The 18837-nt window shown below is 41.6% G+C and overlaps 1 protein-coding gene across 1 annotated transcript in view; it reads left to right on the top strand.

Moving 5' to 3' along the window:
- The window catches only part of LOC137352504 (NT-3 growth factor receptor-like), a 603448-nt gene that overhangs the window by 445102 nt on the left and 139509 nt on the right, over positions 1-18837 (top strand). Inside the window, exon 12 of the mRNA XM_068018049.1 lies at positions 16536-16727. Coding sequence (XP_067874150.1) covers positions 16536-16727 — 192 coding nt within the window. The remainder of the gene's footprint in view (positions 1-16535; positions 16728-18837) is intronic.

The raw sequence follows: 18837 nt of genomic DNA, 5'->3' as shown, positions 1-18837 counted from the left end.
CAGGGAAATGGGTTGAGAATAGATAGTTCCAATTGAAGAGCCATCAGTAGCAGAGATTTGATTAGCTAAACAGCATCTTTCTGTGCTGTAAATTCTATGACCCCTTAAATTGCAATTGGGAGCTAGGTAGGCAAAATTTTCTCCCTGATATGGGGGGGAAACGAAGGTGGGTGGGCACGTAATTTCATGCCTCTAGCCGGAGTGCTGGTTTGCAGGCTCCATTCCCCCACCCAGGCCCTTTTCCCACAGGCTAGATCTGGGGCACAATGGCTGCCCACCCACAATAATTAAAAGGCCAATGATCAGATGCCGACTGGGATTTTCCAATCGGCCTGCAGGCTACTGCAACATCGGGAGCATGGCAGCTGCTTGGAGGCAGCCTCCTGGCAACAGACCAAGGAGTCAGCGCTTCAGGCTGACTTTGAGGTCCCCCACACTCCACTCCCCCAACCCCTTTAACTCCGCACTGGTGGTCCAGCAACTGTGCTTTATTTTGCAAATGTTTTAAAAGTGCTGAGAGGGCGCCTCCAACTTGAAGAGTTCTCCCTCTCTTTTACCTGCCACAACAGACTAGACCTCTTTCAGTGCTGGAGGGCCTCCTATTGGCCATCCAGCTTTGACAGCCCGCCTGCCATCATTAATTGAATGGTGAACATGCCCTCTGGCCACTCATTGGTCAATTCAGGCAAAATCGATGTCGGGTTGCTGCTCCCAACACAGTGTGGGGTCGGGACTTGCATTTGACTCTGACATTAGGGTCCTGAGCCAAGATGCAAAATCCTGCTCTAGGTGTGTCTGATTGCCCAATCAGGGTCTGGAACTTGGACAGAACTAGGTTGCACCTGAATTCTGCTGTGTCTATTTGGTCCCGCCATTTTATGGTGGGTGGGCGTTCCCAGGCTACCCCAGAAGTTACACACTTCATGGCCTCGGACGATCTCAGCCAAACTCTCCTCAACTGAGAGTGCCAGTGCAGTATGCTGAGGAATGGCCCAAAACCCTTGCACAGGAAAGGTGTTCAGTCCCAGAAGGTATTATCTGTGTGTAGTACCAGGATGGCTTCATTTGGAGCTGAAGCTTTCTGGCATGCTTTTTTTCTTTAGCCCATGAAGGGCCTTAGGTGGAGCTGCTGCTGGCTTCTCCACGTTTGAAGGGTGGATCAGGGCAGGTGCCACTGAAATGCCCTTGTAGATGCAGGCGGCCTGCCCTAAATGACCTTACCCCCAAGATTTGAGATGGAATCAGTGTCTGGAGGTATGGGCGCACCTAGCACCCATTCCAGCTCAATTCTGCCAATGGGATAATTTGATGAGCAGCCTAAATTCATTGCAGTCTATGAAGGGTTGGCTTTTTCTAGTAATTTGGTCAAAACTTCAGTCACTAGCTACAGGCCACAAGCATTCTCCACTGCATTTATGTGAATGCCCTCTCGGTCCAACAAATCTGAAGACATTTGTGTGGATTAAGATGACTACTGCCATATTTACTTGACTCCAAGACATCCTGCGTCCCACTAAATGGCTTACTTTGCATCACCCAATTTGTGAGATGATTTTGAGTCCAAATATGTGTTTCCTAGTGAGCACTAAAAGAAGCTGGAACATAAACATCTGCTAAACGAAGGGAATTTTTTCAAAAAATGTAATACTCCCGAGGCAGGACTAAGACTATTAGTGTTTTCAAATTTACAATGGCACACTTCCAAGTTTAATTAGATGGGGTGATTGTGAAAATATGAAGAACCACTGCAGAATGAAAATGGAACAATTGAAATTGGCTTAGAAATCACTACAGAGAGCAAAGGGACCATTCCACCTCCAGAAAGCAGAGGATCAGACAAGAGACAGAGTCATAACAGGAGGTGCAAACAGTGAATAACCTGACACAGAATGGGTGAGCTGGTGATAATTACAAGAGAACCTGGATGAGTTGTTGGCAATTAATAGAGATGTTGGCTGGAATTTTATGCCATCCCAACGAGCCCGCTGATTGGCTGGCAGCTCAGTGAGGCGGGACTTCCTTCCTCAAGTGGCTGGAAGTCCCGCCTCGGAACAATTGAAGCCCAGGGACCCGTAAAATGCGGGTCAGATCCCCAGGCGAGGCGGAAGCGGGTTCGCCACTGACCTAGTCAGTGGCTGGCTACCATCCACCCAACGTGAAATCCCGGCCATTAGGTGAGTTGCTGGTAATTACTCGTGATCTAAAAGTATTAACGGTAATAAGAAGTCATGAGCTGTATAGAAGCCCATATGAGCAGAGTGGTGATGGTTGGCGGTCACGGAATGAGTGGAGTGAGGGGGCGAGAGTGATTGTATGCACAGAGCCATGTTGGTTCAGAGTGACCCTCATCGCCAGAATGTTGGTTGCTGATGGTTTCTGAGAGTGACTGTATCTAGCAGAGCGGTCATGCTGGGAGTGTTTGATGGTGACTAACCATTATTTAATACTGCAACAATATTCAATAACTGATGAAAGGAGAGACGTTGAAGTGAAAATAAAGTATTTGGGATCTGGTAACGATGAATAGCCATCTGAAGATTTCCAAAAGGAATCTAAAGGAATTAATGATGTAACACAGCTGCAGGGGATATTCTCTCTCTACTGGTCTATGAAAAACTCCCAACACTCGGAGAGTGATGAGGTGCATTGAGGAATGAACCTTTAGCAACTCTTGGCATTGAGCTGCAAACATTTATGGCTTTGTTTATCCCCGATTCAGAAAGAAATTTATTCTTGGTGTCCTTCAAGTAAAAGGCAGTTTAATATACGAGAGGAACACGGTTATGAATCAAGCAATGTTTTTTCTATGGAAATTTGTTATCACTCATATACCTCTTGTGCTGCAAGTGTCAGGAATTCTTTCCGCATTCCAATCAAATAAAGGAGTTTTCTTTTTAACTTCCGGTTGCTAGAGAAGGTCACTTTCCGGTTTGCAGTTCATTAGCACAAGATAATTGCATATCCGGTCAACAAAACCCTCCTGGAATACAAGGAGGAGCAGCAACTCCAGCATACTACAGAATGACTCCAACAACTAATCTGGTTTGGAGTAACAGATAATTAATGACCTTTGCAATGGATTTAATTTCATAAGGTGTAATCTTCTGATGGATGTCTAATTTTAGCTGAAGGTGTAAAATGGTGTTTATTAAAGGAGTACTTTTTTGTGAATTTTGTGAGGAATGTCAGTGCTGAGAAATGAAATATGCCCGCACTTTGGGACCTAGTGTCACCATCAAGCCCTCCCTGACTAGGTACTGTGTGGGTTATATGCAGAGTAAAGCTCCCTTTAAAGTGCCCCAGTGTCGCACTTTAATCCCAAGCTCTGAAGCATGACATTTCCATTTTTGCTTTTAGCCATCCTCATTAACTTTTAAAGTTTCTTATTTATTCAAATTCTAAGCAGCTTTGGACCCATGCTCATCCCCTGGAATGTGGTTGTGTATTTTAATTATATTTTATCTGTAATGTTTTGACCAGTGCTGTATTATCCTCAGTTTTGAATGGGCTGAAGGTTGGGGTTTGAATGCTCCCCCTCTCCCTTCTGCTTCTTTATATTCAATCAAACTTCGGAATCAGTAGGATTTGGTATGAAATCTGTGCCAACAACAGAACTGCTATTAGGCTTTTCTAACACTAAACAGCTCTGTAGGTAGGTGACATAAGGCTACTTGCCACCCACAGGACTCTAATTGCTTTGCTGAACATCCATCTTTGAAGTAGGTCACTTGCTGGGTTTAATATTAATTGGAAAGTTAGTGAGCAAATTCTTTATTCTGCATCCTTCAAATTTTTCACTTTGTTTGTTTGGCATAAGATCAGACCGTGATCAAACACAAGGTGATGTACAGTTGGGAGTTAAATAGGAGATGTATGGACATATAAACTGCAAAGAAGATGTATAGAAGAGGATTAGACATGAGATGTATAGACAGGATTAAATAGTACATGTACAGCTGGATTACATATGAAAAGGCATATAGAGGAAATTAATAGAAAATGCGTAGACAGTGATTAAATACAAGGGGATGTATGGACAAGAATTAAACTGCAGAAGTATAGCTAGTGATTATGCTGGAGATGTATAGACAGATTAAATATGACACATATAGAGATTAAATACTAGGAGATTAACTAAGGACTACATGCATGCTTAACAGCAAAAGCAGCATGCTATAGACAAAGCTAAGCGATCCCACAACCAAAGGATTAGATCAAAGCTCTGAAATCTTGCCACATCCAGTCGTGAATGGCGGTGGACAATTAAACAACCAACAGGAGGAGGAGGCTCCACAAATATCCCCATCCTTGGTAATGGGGGGCAGGGGAGGGGGGGGGTGCGGCCAGCACGTCAGTGCAAAAGACAAGGCTGAAGCCTTTGCAAGCATCTTCAGCCAGAAGTGCCGAGTGGATGATCCATCTCAGCCTCCTCCTGAAGTCCCCAGCATCACAGATGCCAGTCTTCAGCCAATTCGATTCACTCCACGTGATGTCAAGAAATATCTGAAGGCATTGGATACTGCTGAATCCCCCACTATCAACATCCTGGAGATCACCATTGACCGGAAACTTAACTGGACCAGCCATATAAATACTGTGACTACAATGCCTCTCCACAATCAGCAAGGTGCAAGTCGGGAGTGTGATGGAATACTCTCCACTTGCCTGGATGGATGCAGCTCCAACAAAACTCAAGAAGCTCGACACCATCCAGGACAAAGCAGCTTGGTTGATTGTCACACCATTCACTGCCTTATGCATTCATTCCCTCCACCACTGGCAGACCTTGGCTGCTGTGTGTACCATCTACAAGATGCACTGCAGCAACTCGCCAAGACTTCTTCCATAGCACTTTCGAAGCTGGTGACCTATGCCACCCAGAAGAACAAGGGCAGCAGATGCATGGGAACACCACCACCTGCAAGTTGCCCTCTAGTCAAACGCCCATCCTGACTTGGAAATATTTTGCTGTTCCTTCGCTGTCGCTGGATCAAATTTATGGAACTCTCTTCCGCATAGCAGTGTGGGTGTACCTACATCAGAAGGATTGCAGCAGCTCAAGAAGGTGGCTCACCACCACCTTCTCGAGGCCAATTAGGGATGGGCAATTAATGCTGGCCCTGCCAGTGACTCCCACATTCCATAAATGAGTAAAAAAATGTATAGACGAGGAATAATATATGTGTATATAGGGATAAAATATAAGGAGATGGAAAGAGAGTAATTAAATGCAAGAAAATTCATGGACATTCTTAAACACACAGGGGCCTAGAATTTCCTGGAAAATATTAGTGTAATTATAGCATAAGAATGGATTTGGGCAACCTTTTGAATTTTTCTTACTGAGACCTGCACGATACTGAACCAAAGTGCTGTCAGTCTCATGGAAATTTTCAGACCCCGCTCCCGCTCATTCAGAGGGGCAGAGCAACTGGAATTGTCTTCCCATTGGGTTTACCCCTGTTCTACATCATAACGGAAGTGGAGTAGCAGAGACAAGAAGCTCAGAGAGTGAGGCACTGCGGAAGAACACAGCAGCCTGTTTGCTGTTAACCCTATTGGTGAAGCTGCATTTCCCTTATTTTACTTTTTCTTTTGCTTTACTCTGGTTTCTAACATAGGCAGGCAAATGAACCCCACTGGTAATTTGGACATAATTGCTCACTGCAAGATTGGCAAAGAAACCAGCATTTCTGGGTCAAAAATGCAACACAATTGTGTAATGAGCTTGTTAATGTTGCTGTAGGTTTTGATCAGTGAATATCTCTTTGTGTCTTTGAACACACAGTGAGATTTCTTAGATGTTCTCATCTAGTTAACCTATTTGCTCTCTGCATTTTTTCTAAGTGTTATTTTGAGTGGTCTGGGGGTCGGGGCAGTCCACAGTAATGAGCAACAAACTCAAATCAGTCTGACAGTTACAATGGGTACAGTGAGGAGCAGTTGGTACACTCCCAGATTTAGAACATTTGGAGTTTTAAGCCAAAACCATGGTTCACAGGCTAATCCTTCAAAGGAGGAAATTTAGATTCTGTGGATTTCAATACAGTTAGGTCCAGTTCACCTGCCTTGTTCCCAATCCCATCAATTTCCAGTAAGCTTAAGAATAAACTACAGCATCCTCTCAATACGAAAGTTGTCAATATTAAGTTCCTGACAACTATGTGGGTCTTTGAGGGTGATAAGGCATTGGCCTTGTCAACTCAGAGTGAAATTCTCAAATTGCACAAAAATTATGAGCTGTTTTAAACCTGTCTTCACTACAACAAGGTTCAGATTGCCTGAGCTAATCAGTGTGAACATATTTCCCTTATGGTATTGTCGCCTTAATATTGCAGGAACACTAATTGATTTTCTTAATTGAGAGCAGCACATGATTTAATACTGGAATTGGCAGTACGCTTTTTGATTAGCAAACACATGCCACCACTGAGCTTTAGATCCCTACAGCTAACGTCGCTTTATATCTCCGTTCGTGCTCTCACCTCTTCAAGAGATGCCTCCTTGTGAGATGTAGCTGTTCAAATGTTTCAATGAAAATATGCAGCAAAACGATACTTTGAGCAGAGAGGGCATACTTCCTTTTCAGCTGTTATCAGCTCGGAATTGCTGTTTCAACCTCGAAGTTTGGCAAAATATTTGGAAGAATGCCAACATTTAAGGGAAAAATCCTAGTTCCTCCTCCAATTCTCTGAAGCAGCGTTTCTCAAGTTGTAGATTGGTATCATTAGCATTTGACCGCAGCCTCTATATACCTGTTAGTGTTTAGAGGTGACACTAATAGTGTTGAATTTGAGATTGCTTAAAGGTTAAGATTTTCAGAGTGGAAGTAGCTATGACGCACTCCAATAATCATAGAATTGGGTTTTCTAATAGACCTTAGTTGTCTCTGGCTTTTATCTTTTTAAGTGTAAAGTCATCATGAAATTTCCTTCACAATGTGACTCTTGTATAGAAGTTTTTTTCTTATTTGTTCATGGGATGTGGGTGTCGCTGGCTTGGCCAACATTAATTGCCTTGAGAAGGTGGTGGTGAGCTGCCTTCTTGAACCGCTGCAGTCCATGTCGGGTAGGTACACCCACAGTGCTGTTAGGAAGGGAATTCCAGGATTTTGTCCCAGCAACATTGAAGGAACGGCGATATAGTTCCAAGTCAGGATCATCAGAAACGAATGTAATACTTCTCCAACTCTTCCCCCTCAGAAATAGAAGTATATTTGTTACTTACTTGTCCATGAAGAAAGTACACCTTTAATTTCATAATGCACTGCTTTCCCTAATAAGGAGTTGGTGAGCACAATGTGTAACAGCCATACAGACCTAGAAGGTCCCAGCTTTAATTTTCAGATTCCGATTTTAGCACAGGTAGCTGTAGGAGTGTCAGAGTGCCCAAGCATCCTGAGCTGGGGAGGAGCAAAATCAACCAGGCTTCCTGCTGCCAGTTGTTCACTGATGCTTACTGGGAAGTGAGTTTCTGCATTGATACTACATGAGGAAAGGATTGGGCTCAGCTTTGATATCACTCGCAGTTTAATAGTCTGCCAACACTTCTTGTCAAGGTTCGTAAATGAAGAGTATCCACTTGGGCAACTACAGCACTTTCAGGAGAGGTGGGGGGAAATGAAGAAAGAAAAACCTGAGATTGCCTCCTTCAATTGAGGATAATTCAATGGCTAAACAGCTCTTGTGTCTCTGTGAAGATTCAGTCTTACCAATGAGTCTTAGAAAGGTCTCTGCATCATTCACAAGGCCACAAAAAAAGTTATTGTTCACAAGATGTGCAAGCTCCCTTTGAAACTTTTAAACCTATTTAGATTTTTTTTCAGTCTTTGGTTCTCTTACTGTGTGTAAAACTAATGACTGCCAAGGGCACACAGTGACAATGTAAGCTAAATGTATCATTGTACAGAGGAGAGGGATTTGGGGTTACTGGTGAATAGACCACTGAAGCTGTCAGGTCAGTGTGTGGCTGCAGATAGGATCTTGGGCTATATAGGCAGAAGAATAGAGCACTAATCTCAGGAAGATATTCATAGTTTGTACAGAACTCTGCTCTGACTCGACGTGCAATTCCATCCATTTTGTATGAAAACTGCAAGCATGTGTGTCTCCCATTCTGATATTCTGTTAAAAATAAAAAGCTCTGGTTTACAAAAGTTTGTTTGCTGGCAACCCTACAAACAGCACAGATAGGTATATAACAGGAGGATTTTTTTTAGGGACACAAACATTGGCTGAAACATTAATCCTTTTTGATCGGTGAATCCCACCTCTTTATTTTCTCACCAAATCCTTTCAACCCTTCAGATCTAATTGTCCCTTAAACCCATTTATATTGGCTGCTTCAGTGTCCTCCCAGGTAACTTATCCCACACACTGAAATGAGAGTAAGCTGGTGCCCTCAATCTGACAAACTGTACGAGGAATCAGCAGAGGTGTCAGTATGGTTGGGGGAGACTGTGTAAAGGGAGATTCAGTGTGAAAGTGGTGTATGTGCAGAGGCTACTCTGTGTAGAGGGGTATTCAGAGTAGAAGAGGAGTCTGTGCAGAGAGGATTCATTGCAAAGGGGGAATCTGTACAAAAAAGGATTCCATATAGAGGGAGAGATTGTGTCGAGGGACTGGTTATGGAGGAGTCTTTTTGGAGGAATTGTATGGAGAGAGTCTGTGCGGAGGGGTGTCTGTTTGGAGGAAGAGGCTATCTGGAAGTATAGGTTTTTCAGAAGGGGAGTAGTACAGGCAATTGGAATGTTCCCAACTTCAGCCCTGAGGAGTGAGCATGCTGTAACACCAACTCTGCACAGCTGCTTAGTAGTAGATTCTATCTTATATATTTCATTGTCAGCTGTGTAGTTAATGGATTATAGGAGTAGTTGGGTTTGAGTAAACAGAGTTTGAAAAAACAGTAAAATATTTGTTAAATTAGAACTGAGAAATAAGTTTTAAAAACTTGACATGATGGAAATATGAAATAAAAATGGGAGGTATTAAAAATGCAGAGAAGGTGGGTCACTTACTGATGGATCCAATGTTTGTTTCTAGTAGTTCCTGCTTTTTGAAGTGGAATGTTGTTCAAGGCTTCATGTTGTAGAAGGGGAACAGTCACCTGTTTAAAAGGTAGGAGAGGGTCATGTGCCAAATTTGGGAGAGAGGTAATTATATAAAGTATGTGGAGTGGGCATGTTTGTAAAGCATTGGGGAAGGGTACATGTGTGAAGTTAAAGGAAGGAGGGGCACCTAAATATCATTTGGGAAAGAGGTGCATATGCACATTTGCCAACTGTCTGTTTCTTGTTGAGATGTTCAGTGTTTCTGGACACTTTTGTTGCTTCTTATGCTAAGCCTCAAAATCTTGCCATTTTTGGGCATTTTAAATTGGCCCACAATGCACCGTGTTATCTCTTCTGCACACAAGTGATTTTTCAGTCCATGGGCAGAAGAGATAACACACAATGCATTGTGAGGTTCGTCCATCAGCCCCTCCCCTCTCAAACCCAGGCAATTGTGTGCTCGAAGCATTGGCAAGCGCTTCTTAGGTTACCTCAAGGACTTATATTGAACCTTGTTTAGACCATATTTGGAGTACTCTGCACAGCTCTGGTCTCCATATTACAAAAAGGATAATAGGGGCACTGGAGAAGGTGCAAAAATTATTCACAAGGATGAGAACAGACTGACAGGTTATATCTATCAGGAAAGACAGAAAAGAGAGGCCGAGGGTGATCAGATACAGGTCTTTAAGATAATGAAAGAGTTCGATAAGGTAGACGTGGAGAAAATGTTTCCAATTTGTGGGGAGACCAAAACTAGGGGCCATAAATATAAAATAGTCACTAATAAATCCAATAGGGAATTCAGAAGAAACTTCTTTATCACAGAGCATCAGAGAACGTGGAATGCGCTACCACAAGGAATGATTGTGGCAAATGGCATCAATTAATTTAAAGGGAAGCTAGATAAGCACATGAGGGGAAAAATAATAGAAGATATGCTGATAAGGTTAGATGAAGAAGATTGGGAGGAAGCTCATGTGGAGCTTAAACAGTAGCGTAGAGCAATTGTGGCAAATGGCCTGCTTTCTGTGCTGTAGCCTTGATAAAGGAGAGGTTTATGAGGTGAAGTACTTAATGATCACCAGGGGAATGTTGAAATTGTAATCTCATCAGTGGAACAAGTACAAGGTTCAAAGGGATTCACAAAGCTCACTATTCGGATTTTTCCCTCGTATGGTATTTATTTCAGGGAATGTGAAGGGGCGGTGCAGTGCTACAATATACATTGTATTCATTCATTGTCAAAGTAAAGGGGAGTCTAACATATGATCTCTCGGACCAGGGATAAACACCAGACCGTGACAGAATATTACTAAATCCGAATGTAGATCATCCTAAAGCCAGAATCTGAAAAGGAAAAAAAAAATCTTAATTATTTTGGCAGATTCCCAGTTTTCACAGCATTTGCATTTGGCGTGGGTTTCATGCAGAATACAGTATGAGTAATCCTACAAAGCACTTACCTTTTAAATAAAATTGGTTACTTTAATGCAAAACACAGCATATATTTAGTGAGTAAATAAATATCTGAATAGCACCATTTAATTCCAAGCACAGTGACAATGAATCCAGTCTCACATCAGCATAACCCTTGGCACTCTGCCTCAATCCGTAAGATAAATTACTAGAGAAACTAATCCATTGACCATAGGTTTTTGTGTCCAATTATTAAGGTTTAACTTGCCCTTTGCACTGTTGTGTTGCACTCACCAAGGCTTTTTTAGTCAATTTGTTAACGGGTATAGGTGGTCACTGGGTAGAACCGTTTGGCATATTAATCAAAAACAATAAACATGAATGTCAAGTAGAGAGGATATAATATTGTGCCATAAAAGAGTGGCACAGTCATATTTTCTCAACAAGAATTAATTGTGATATTTATTTACAAAGTAAATTTAATGTATTACCTAAAAACTTACTGCCACTGATAGTGCCCTCTGGATTAAATTACATTGCATTTTTATGTAATATATGAAAACAAATATATTCATCAGTAAAAGCAGCCAACTTTATTCTTAAAGCTTTGTTTGTAAAAAATAAATTTTGAGCAACCTTTGGGAGAGATTAACAACCTTTAATTGGGAAAAGATTAAAGAAGGTTATGTGCACTAACATATTCCACAGGGAAAAATGTGTGTTTTTTGTGTCCTTGTTATGAATTACTGGATTACTGAGCCCTTTAGCCTAACTCACACCAAGTTTCATTCAACTGCCATTCCTGTGCTCACTGATCTGCATTAGCTCCATGTCTGCCAGCTCCTCTATTTTAAAATTCTCATGCTTCTGTTCAGATCCCTCCATGGCCTCATCCTTCCCTGTCTCTGTAACCTCCTCCAGTCCTATAACCCTCTAAGATCTCTGCGCTGCTCCAGTTCTGGACTCTTGTGTAACCCCGATTTCCATTGCTGCACCATTTGTGGCTGTGCTTTTAGCTGCCTAGGCCTTAAGCTCTGGCATTCCCTCCCTAAACCTCTCTGCCTCTTTACCACTCTCTCCTCCTTTAAAATGCTCCTTAAAACCTAGCTGTTTGACTAAGTTTTTGGTCAGCTAACCTAATATCTCTTTATACAGCTGGGTGTCAAATTCTGTCTGAAAGTGCTCCTGCAAAGTGTCTTGGGATGCTTTTACTGTGCTAAAAGTGCTATATAAATACAGGTTGTTGGTTTGCGTCAGCCCATTCACTTGGTGTGCTGTCCATTTACAGCTCATCCTGGCATGCTTCAATATCTTCTCTTCATTTATTGGGATCTAAAGGCACATAAAGACTGGATTTTCTATTTGTAATGTTGCAAACATTATTATCTGCAATTTTTTGATTAGATTAGAGATACAGCACTGAAACAGGCCCTTCGGCCCACCGAGTCTGTGCCGAACATCAACCACCCATTTATACTAATCCTACACTAATCCCATATTCCTACCAAACATCCCCACCTGTCCCTATATTTCCCTACCACCTACCTACACTAGTGACAATTTATAATGGCCAATTTACCTATCAACCTGCAAGTCTTTTTGGCTTGTGGGAGGAAACCGGAGCACCCGGAGAAAACCCACGCAGACACAGGGAGAACTTGCAAACTCCACACAGGCAGTACCCGGAATCGAACCCGGGTCCCTGGAGCTGTGAGGCTGCGGTGCTAACCACTGCGCCACTGTGCCGCCCAATTCTAGTTGGCTTTTTGTAAGTTTCTAAAAAAAACTTTCTCTGTAAATACCATTTCCAACTTTCCAACCACTCCAGGAGCTAAGTATTGAATTTTGTATCAATCTGACTTTGGACCTTAAGAAAAATCATATTTAGTTTGTAATAGTTGCAATAGTTTGGGTGAGTTTGGCTGTTATGTTCTGATTGCGTAAAAGCGAACAGTCAGTGGTGACTTATAATAGTTATTTTTGTTTTAATTGTTAACAATATATTATTTTCAAATGCCAAATCACAATCCTCTTCAAAATGCACCAAAAAGTGTTAACAATCCATATTTCCTGGGAGACATTCTCCTGGACCCATAGGAAATAAATTTAGCACCAACAACTTGCCTCTTTGAAAATGTCTAAATTCACTAGCGTGAATATTGTACTTTTATGTATTCTCTTTCCTTTGCTACCATACAACTTCATCAAATATGAGGTATAACTGCAGCTTAAATCATGGAAGACCTAAGCACAATATGTATGCTAACACTCCAGTGAGTTATTAAGGAGGTGCTGTACTATCAGAACTGCCATCTTCGGATGCTACATTAAGCCAAGTTGCCTGACTGCAATACCGTGCTTCACTTTTTCATTATGCCCCACCTGTTCATTTGAACACACAGTAACTTGAAAGCTTTCTGTGTGGTTGCGATAGCGCATGCAGTGTATCTTAAAGGGGACAACTTGTGAGCGGCCTGTGTGGTGGTTTCCAGGTTGGTGTGCAGCTATACACATGCGCAGCTTCCGTACATACAAACGTATGAATTAGGAGCAGGAGTAGGCCATTCGGCCCCTCGAGCCTGCTCCACCATTCAGTAAGTTCATGGCTGAACTGATTACTCCATATTCCTGCCTACCCCTGATAACCTTTCACCCCCTTGCTTATCAAGAATCTGTCTACCTCTGCTTTAAAAATATTCTAAGACTCTGCTTCCAGTGCCTTTTGAGGAAGAGAATTCCAAGGACTCACGACCCTCTAAGAGAAAACAATTTCTCCTTATCTCTGTCTTAAATGGATAACCCCTTATTTTTAAACAGTGACCCCTAGTTCTAGATTCTCCCACAAGGGGAAACATCCTTTCCACATCCACCCTGTCAAGACCCTTCAGGATCGTATATGTTTCAATCAAGTCACTTCTTACTCTTCTAAATTCCAGTGGATACAAGCCTAGCTTGTCCAGCTTTTCCTCATAAGACAACCCGCCCATTCTAGATATTAGTTTAGTAAATCTTCTCTGAACTGGTTTCAACAAGGAGACCAATACGATACACAGTACTGCACAGCTTCAAGAACATTTTTGTCTGCCCTCTTAGGTGAGCGTAAAAGATCCCATGGCACTCTTTGAAGAAGAGCAAAGAGATCTCCTGGGGTCCTAACCGACAGTTATCCCTCAAGCAACACATAAATCAGATTATCTGTTCATTTGTTTCATTGCTGTTTGTAGGAGTTTGCTTTGTGCAAATTGGCTGCTGTGTTTGCCTACATTACAACAGTGATGTGTTATGACCGACTGCTCCACTCAAAGCCCTCAATCAAAATATACGATTCTAATTGTGGTGGGAGAAATGCACTGATAATTCAATCCTGTCGCTCCACAGATCGCCTGACATATCATTTAGAACTTTCCAAATTAAAGAAAGACACAGCCAAATCGTACCATCTATTAAACCCCGAATGAGGCTAACCAAACCAGGTGTCTTTAAATCGACAAATTAACTCTTTAATGAGAAGAACTAAATTCTTAAACACTATGAAGATATAAACAACATTTAAAATAGGAAAAATTAGAGTCCTTGCAAATTTACAGTCCAATGTTGCTTGAAGTCCTCACAGATGTTGCTTGAAGTCCTCAAAGTCGTCCGATGCGGGAAAAAAAGGTTCTTCCACAGTAGAACTTTAGTAGTAGGTGATGCTTTTCTTCTCCAGCGAATTTCAACAATTAACGACTTACAAACACTTTCAATAGAATCAAGATGACTTTAGAGTTTTTGAAGAATAGAAGATTGTCACAGTCTAACTTCCCTTTCTTCAATTTAAATTACCAGAGATCTCTGTTTTGGCTTGACTTTTTTTTAGAATTTTAAGAAGTAATAATTAAACTGACTAAATTTCTCTTCCTTCAGTTTAAATAGTTGAGAGTTCTTTTTCCAGGTGCTGTCATCACAGCTGCCTGTGTTCTCTGTCTGTGTTCTGTTAGAACAAACTGTCTTCAACTAAAAAACCAGTTCAAAATTGAATTGTAACAAATGTATCAGTTAATACTCACTCCCAGTGGCTGTATCTATGGTAATGAGAATGCACCCTTTGAATCGCAGTCTCCAAATGGCTGTTTCTAAGGCAATGAAAATGCACCTTCCTATAACTCCTGAGGCTTGCTGGTTCTTAAAGCAATACTGATCCTTTGCAAATCTTAAAGGCAAACTGCATCTGCCCGGAAAAAAAGCTACAGACCATGACAGATGACACTTCAAAAGTACTTTCCTTGGCTATAAAGTGATTTGGAATATCCTGAGATCATGAAAGGTGCTATATAAATGAAACTTTTACTTTTGTTTCTCTTTTAACTCTGCATTCCCAGCAGGAAACACCACCTTACAGAAACATGGTGTGACACTCTGTTGGGACTATTTAAATGGATGGTCAGAATATTGTGCACACCTGAATTTCTGATCCGCACTCCCATTGCGAGCACAGAGTCAGACAAATATCCCGAAGAATTCAATCTTTTGTAACTGCCCACACATCAATTTGCTTTCCATTTTCATTGATGCAAATTGCTGTCTTTGTGAATAAGATTCTGACCTGTAAGCTGCAAATTCCTGAGCCATGGCTGCTCTTCTACATGGTTTTCATGGTCTGCTTACAAATCAGAGGTGATATTTTTTCAAGTACGTTCGTAGTACTTTTCCACTGTACTTCGCTCCGTTGAGTTTATATTTTGTCCATTATTTTCTTATATCGCTTTGATCTTTTACTTTGGTGGGGTCATATTTTTAAAATAGAGTTGATGTGTCTTCATGTTAAAAGCTTTGTTATGGTCCCAGATAGTCATTCCTGCAGGCAGTGCAAGAGGAATTTGAAATTGTGCAGGTGGGGGGAGAGTTTGGACTCTGGAGTATTTAGAAGGAATGTACAGGATAGGCTTGATGAATTGCTAGATATCTGCACTCAGACCCCCTTGTTTTGTTTGAAAAAATAGGCTTCTTTAATTCACCTGCCTCTTAAAGGGAAAAAAACCTGTTTTGTGCTTTAAATTGTTTTTCAATCTGCTCCACTCTATCTGATATCAAATCTCATTCTGAGCAAAGATGTGACCTTGAACTTCTCGGACTGTGGGAAGCCTGTATTACTGTGGAATTTTAAATATAAGGTAGGGTGACTGTTTGTGGGTGGCATCTAGAGCTTTTAAAAGACAAATTACTTGAAGGATATTTTTTCAATGTGTGGACCAGCAAATCAAAGAATTGGCAGCAAGCAGTCCCACTAGGTGAGGAATAAGCACACATCAGTCTCAGTGTGCGAGGCCGGACTGCATGTCAGCCCCAGTGTGCGAGGCCCGATCGCACATCAATTCCAGTGTGCAAGACCCAATTGCGCATCAATCAAATGTGATGCAACATTTAAAAGAATAAAATGGTTCTGTGGATAAAATTACTTGGCAAAATCATATGCATTTAACCCTTTCTCCCTCTAATTACATGTCAGTGGCACTGTGTAGGAATCGTTTCAGTCACGACGTGGAGGAATCACATGTCAGTCACTTTTTTTTTTAGAGATACAGCACTGAAACAGGCCCTTCGGCCCACCGAGTCTGTGCCGAACATCAACCACCCATTTATACTAATCCTACATTCCTACCAAACATCCCCACCTGTCCCTATATTTCCCTACCACCTACCTATACTAGTGACAATTTATAATAGCCAATTTACCTATCAACCTGCAAGTCTTTTGGCATGTGGGAGGAAACCGGAGCACCCGGAGAAAACCCACGCAGACACAGGGAGAACTTGCAAACTCCACACAGGCAGTACCCGGAATCGAACCCGGGTCCCTGGAGCTGTGAGGCTGCGGTGCTAACCACTGCGCCACTGTGCCGCCCTGTATGGGAATCCTATCTGATTCATAGTTTTGATGGTGTATGGGGTGAATACTGTTCAGTTTAATGTGTTGAGGTGAAGATAGATTTGGCAGTGTATCTCTTGTGGTACAGAACAGGGCAATTAATGTTGTTAATGCTGGTGAGGGGGAACCATGTTTATGTGTGTTTTCTCTTCTGTGTTGCAGGGCCTGTGGCTGTGATCAGTGGTGAGGAAGATTCCGGCAGCCCGCTCCACCACATCAATCATGGGATTATCACACCCTCATCCATGGATGTTGGACCAGACGCTGTTGTTATTGGGATGACCCGGATTCCAGTGATTGAAAACCCTCAGTATTTCCGCCAGACTCACAACCTCGGGAAACACCCAGAGACATGTAAGTACAATTTTCTTTTGGCTTTTAAAAACATTTGCATTATCTGCCACTTTGCAATTGCTGTACAACACTGAATGATAACTAGCAGGTGCAGACGTGTGTGCCGAAACACCGTAACAACAACTTGGCAGCCAGTAATGGTACTGAACTCTGGAAGACACTTTCTTATGTTTGTGGAGTTTGAGTGCAGATTGTAACCTGTCTCAGTCAGTGTAATGTACCTGTGGAGGGAACGCTCCTCTCAAGTGACAATTGAAGTCTAGTCAGGTCAAACTTTGCAGAACAACAAAATGACTTCCAGAAGTGTGTTGTGACAATATATTTTCAATATTTTGTTCAGTGAAATTTGAGCCAGAATATTCCAAAAATTAAAAATGTGTGTTTAACTGATTGCTGCAAGGCTGTTGGAGCATACTTTGGTTAATTATGTGATGGGCTTTATTTTTGGTTTTCTAATTGCTGGAGAAATAATGTTAATATAGATTTGTATCGTTTGCAATGAGTGCAACCAAAGATTGCCAGTGACACACTTATTCTCTGGTAAGTGGGAGGGAGAGAGCTGGAAGTCCTGCTATATGCTCAACTGATGTGGGGAGGGACGGACCTTGTAAACATACATGTTAACTAACAGGACTCAGAAAAGCTGACAACTCAATAAAAATGTACAACTGAAAAAACAGCCCTGAATAGAGACCTAAGGCCAAAACCACTGTTTCACACCAAATGAATGTTAAATTCCTTTTTATTACTTTTGCATTTCCAGATTTCTAATAGTGTTTTCAGATAACATTCTGCAATTCAGTTTGTTTTTTGCACAAATAGAAACCCACTGGTCTTATTTATAATGTACAATTGATAGTTACACTGAAAGTGAAGTGGGATATGAACTTGAACCTATAAAATCCTAACAGGACTAGATAGGCAAGATGCAGGGAGGATTTTCCCAATGGCTGGGGAGTCCAGAACCAGGGGTCACAGTCTCAGGATATTGGGTATGCCATTTAGAATCAAGATGAGGAGAAATTTCTTCACTCAGAGGGTGGTGAACCTGTGGAATTCTCTACTGCAGAAGGCAGTGGAGGCCAAATCATTAAATATATTCAAGAAGAAGATAGATCTATTTCTTAATGCCAAAGGGATCAAGGAATATGGGGAAAAAGCGGGAACAGGGTACTGAATTAAACGATCAGCCTTGATCTTTTTTGAATGGTGGAGCAGGCCCGAAGGGCCGAATGGCCTACTCTTGCTCCTATTTTCTATGTTTCTATGTTGTGACTTAAGCAGCACCTATATCTAATATTTCATCTATTATACAGGGAAAAACTGAAGTACACAAAAGTGCAATTTTTGCAGTGGTGAATTTACTTTTCTTTGAAATACAAAGTGAGCTCTGTGTAAAATTTATATGTTAAGGAGTCTATAGGCATGTCCCACCCCCAGAAATTTTGATTTTTAATTTTTTTTTTGCTGATTTTCCAGCATTTTGATGTGTATGATGATTCAGCATTAAGCAAAGACTAGATTGCAAAGTCTTCACTCATTTGCTTCTGGCAGATGGAGATTGTCCTGTTGGTGATTGGAAGCAATTGACAATCCCAGTGACACCACTAGGACCTCCATCATTTACATAGTGCACAAGATCCCATGAATTCCATCATTATTATCATCATGAGAGCTACTTTATCATTGAGACCACATCCTACAGTGTATAGCTGGATGCCTCATACAACCAACCAGCCTCAGCAATGGCAAGAACTCTCAGAATTAATGGGCAAATACTTCTCTAGCCAGGATTTCTAAAAGTCATAATCTATTCAAATTAGAAACTTCTGAGCCAAGGAGAATGCCAGCAACATCGAGCGAGTGCATGTTGAATCTTTTCTCTGCACCATATCAAAAATGAGTGTCTGAAATAGCCTGACCATACATTTAATCATCTGTACAGCCACTTCCCACATGAGCCCTTTCTCCAATAACTTCAACATTCAGCTCCTTAGCACATTTGAAGAGAAGGCAACATGTCTTGAGCGTTGCTCGAACTTTCACATTCAGACGGTGGATAGATGTGGAGTTATAGGGAGCAATACACAATACCAGGATTGCACTCTCA

This window comes from Heterodontus francisci, chromosome 38 (assembly GCF_036365525.1).
Source record: "Heterodontus francisci isolate sHetFra1 chromosome 38, sHetFra1.hap1, whole genome shotgun sequence".
In the NCBI taxonomy this organism is placed as follows: Eukaryota; Metazoa; Chordata; class Chondrichthyes; order Heterodontiformes; family Heterodontidae; genus Heterodontus; species Heterodontus francisci.
This window is presented reverse-complemented; position numbering and strand designations above follow the sequence as displayed.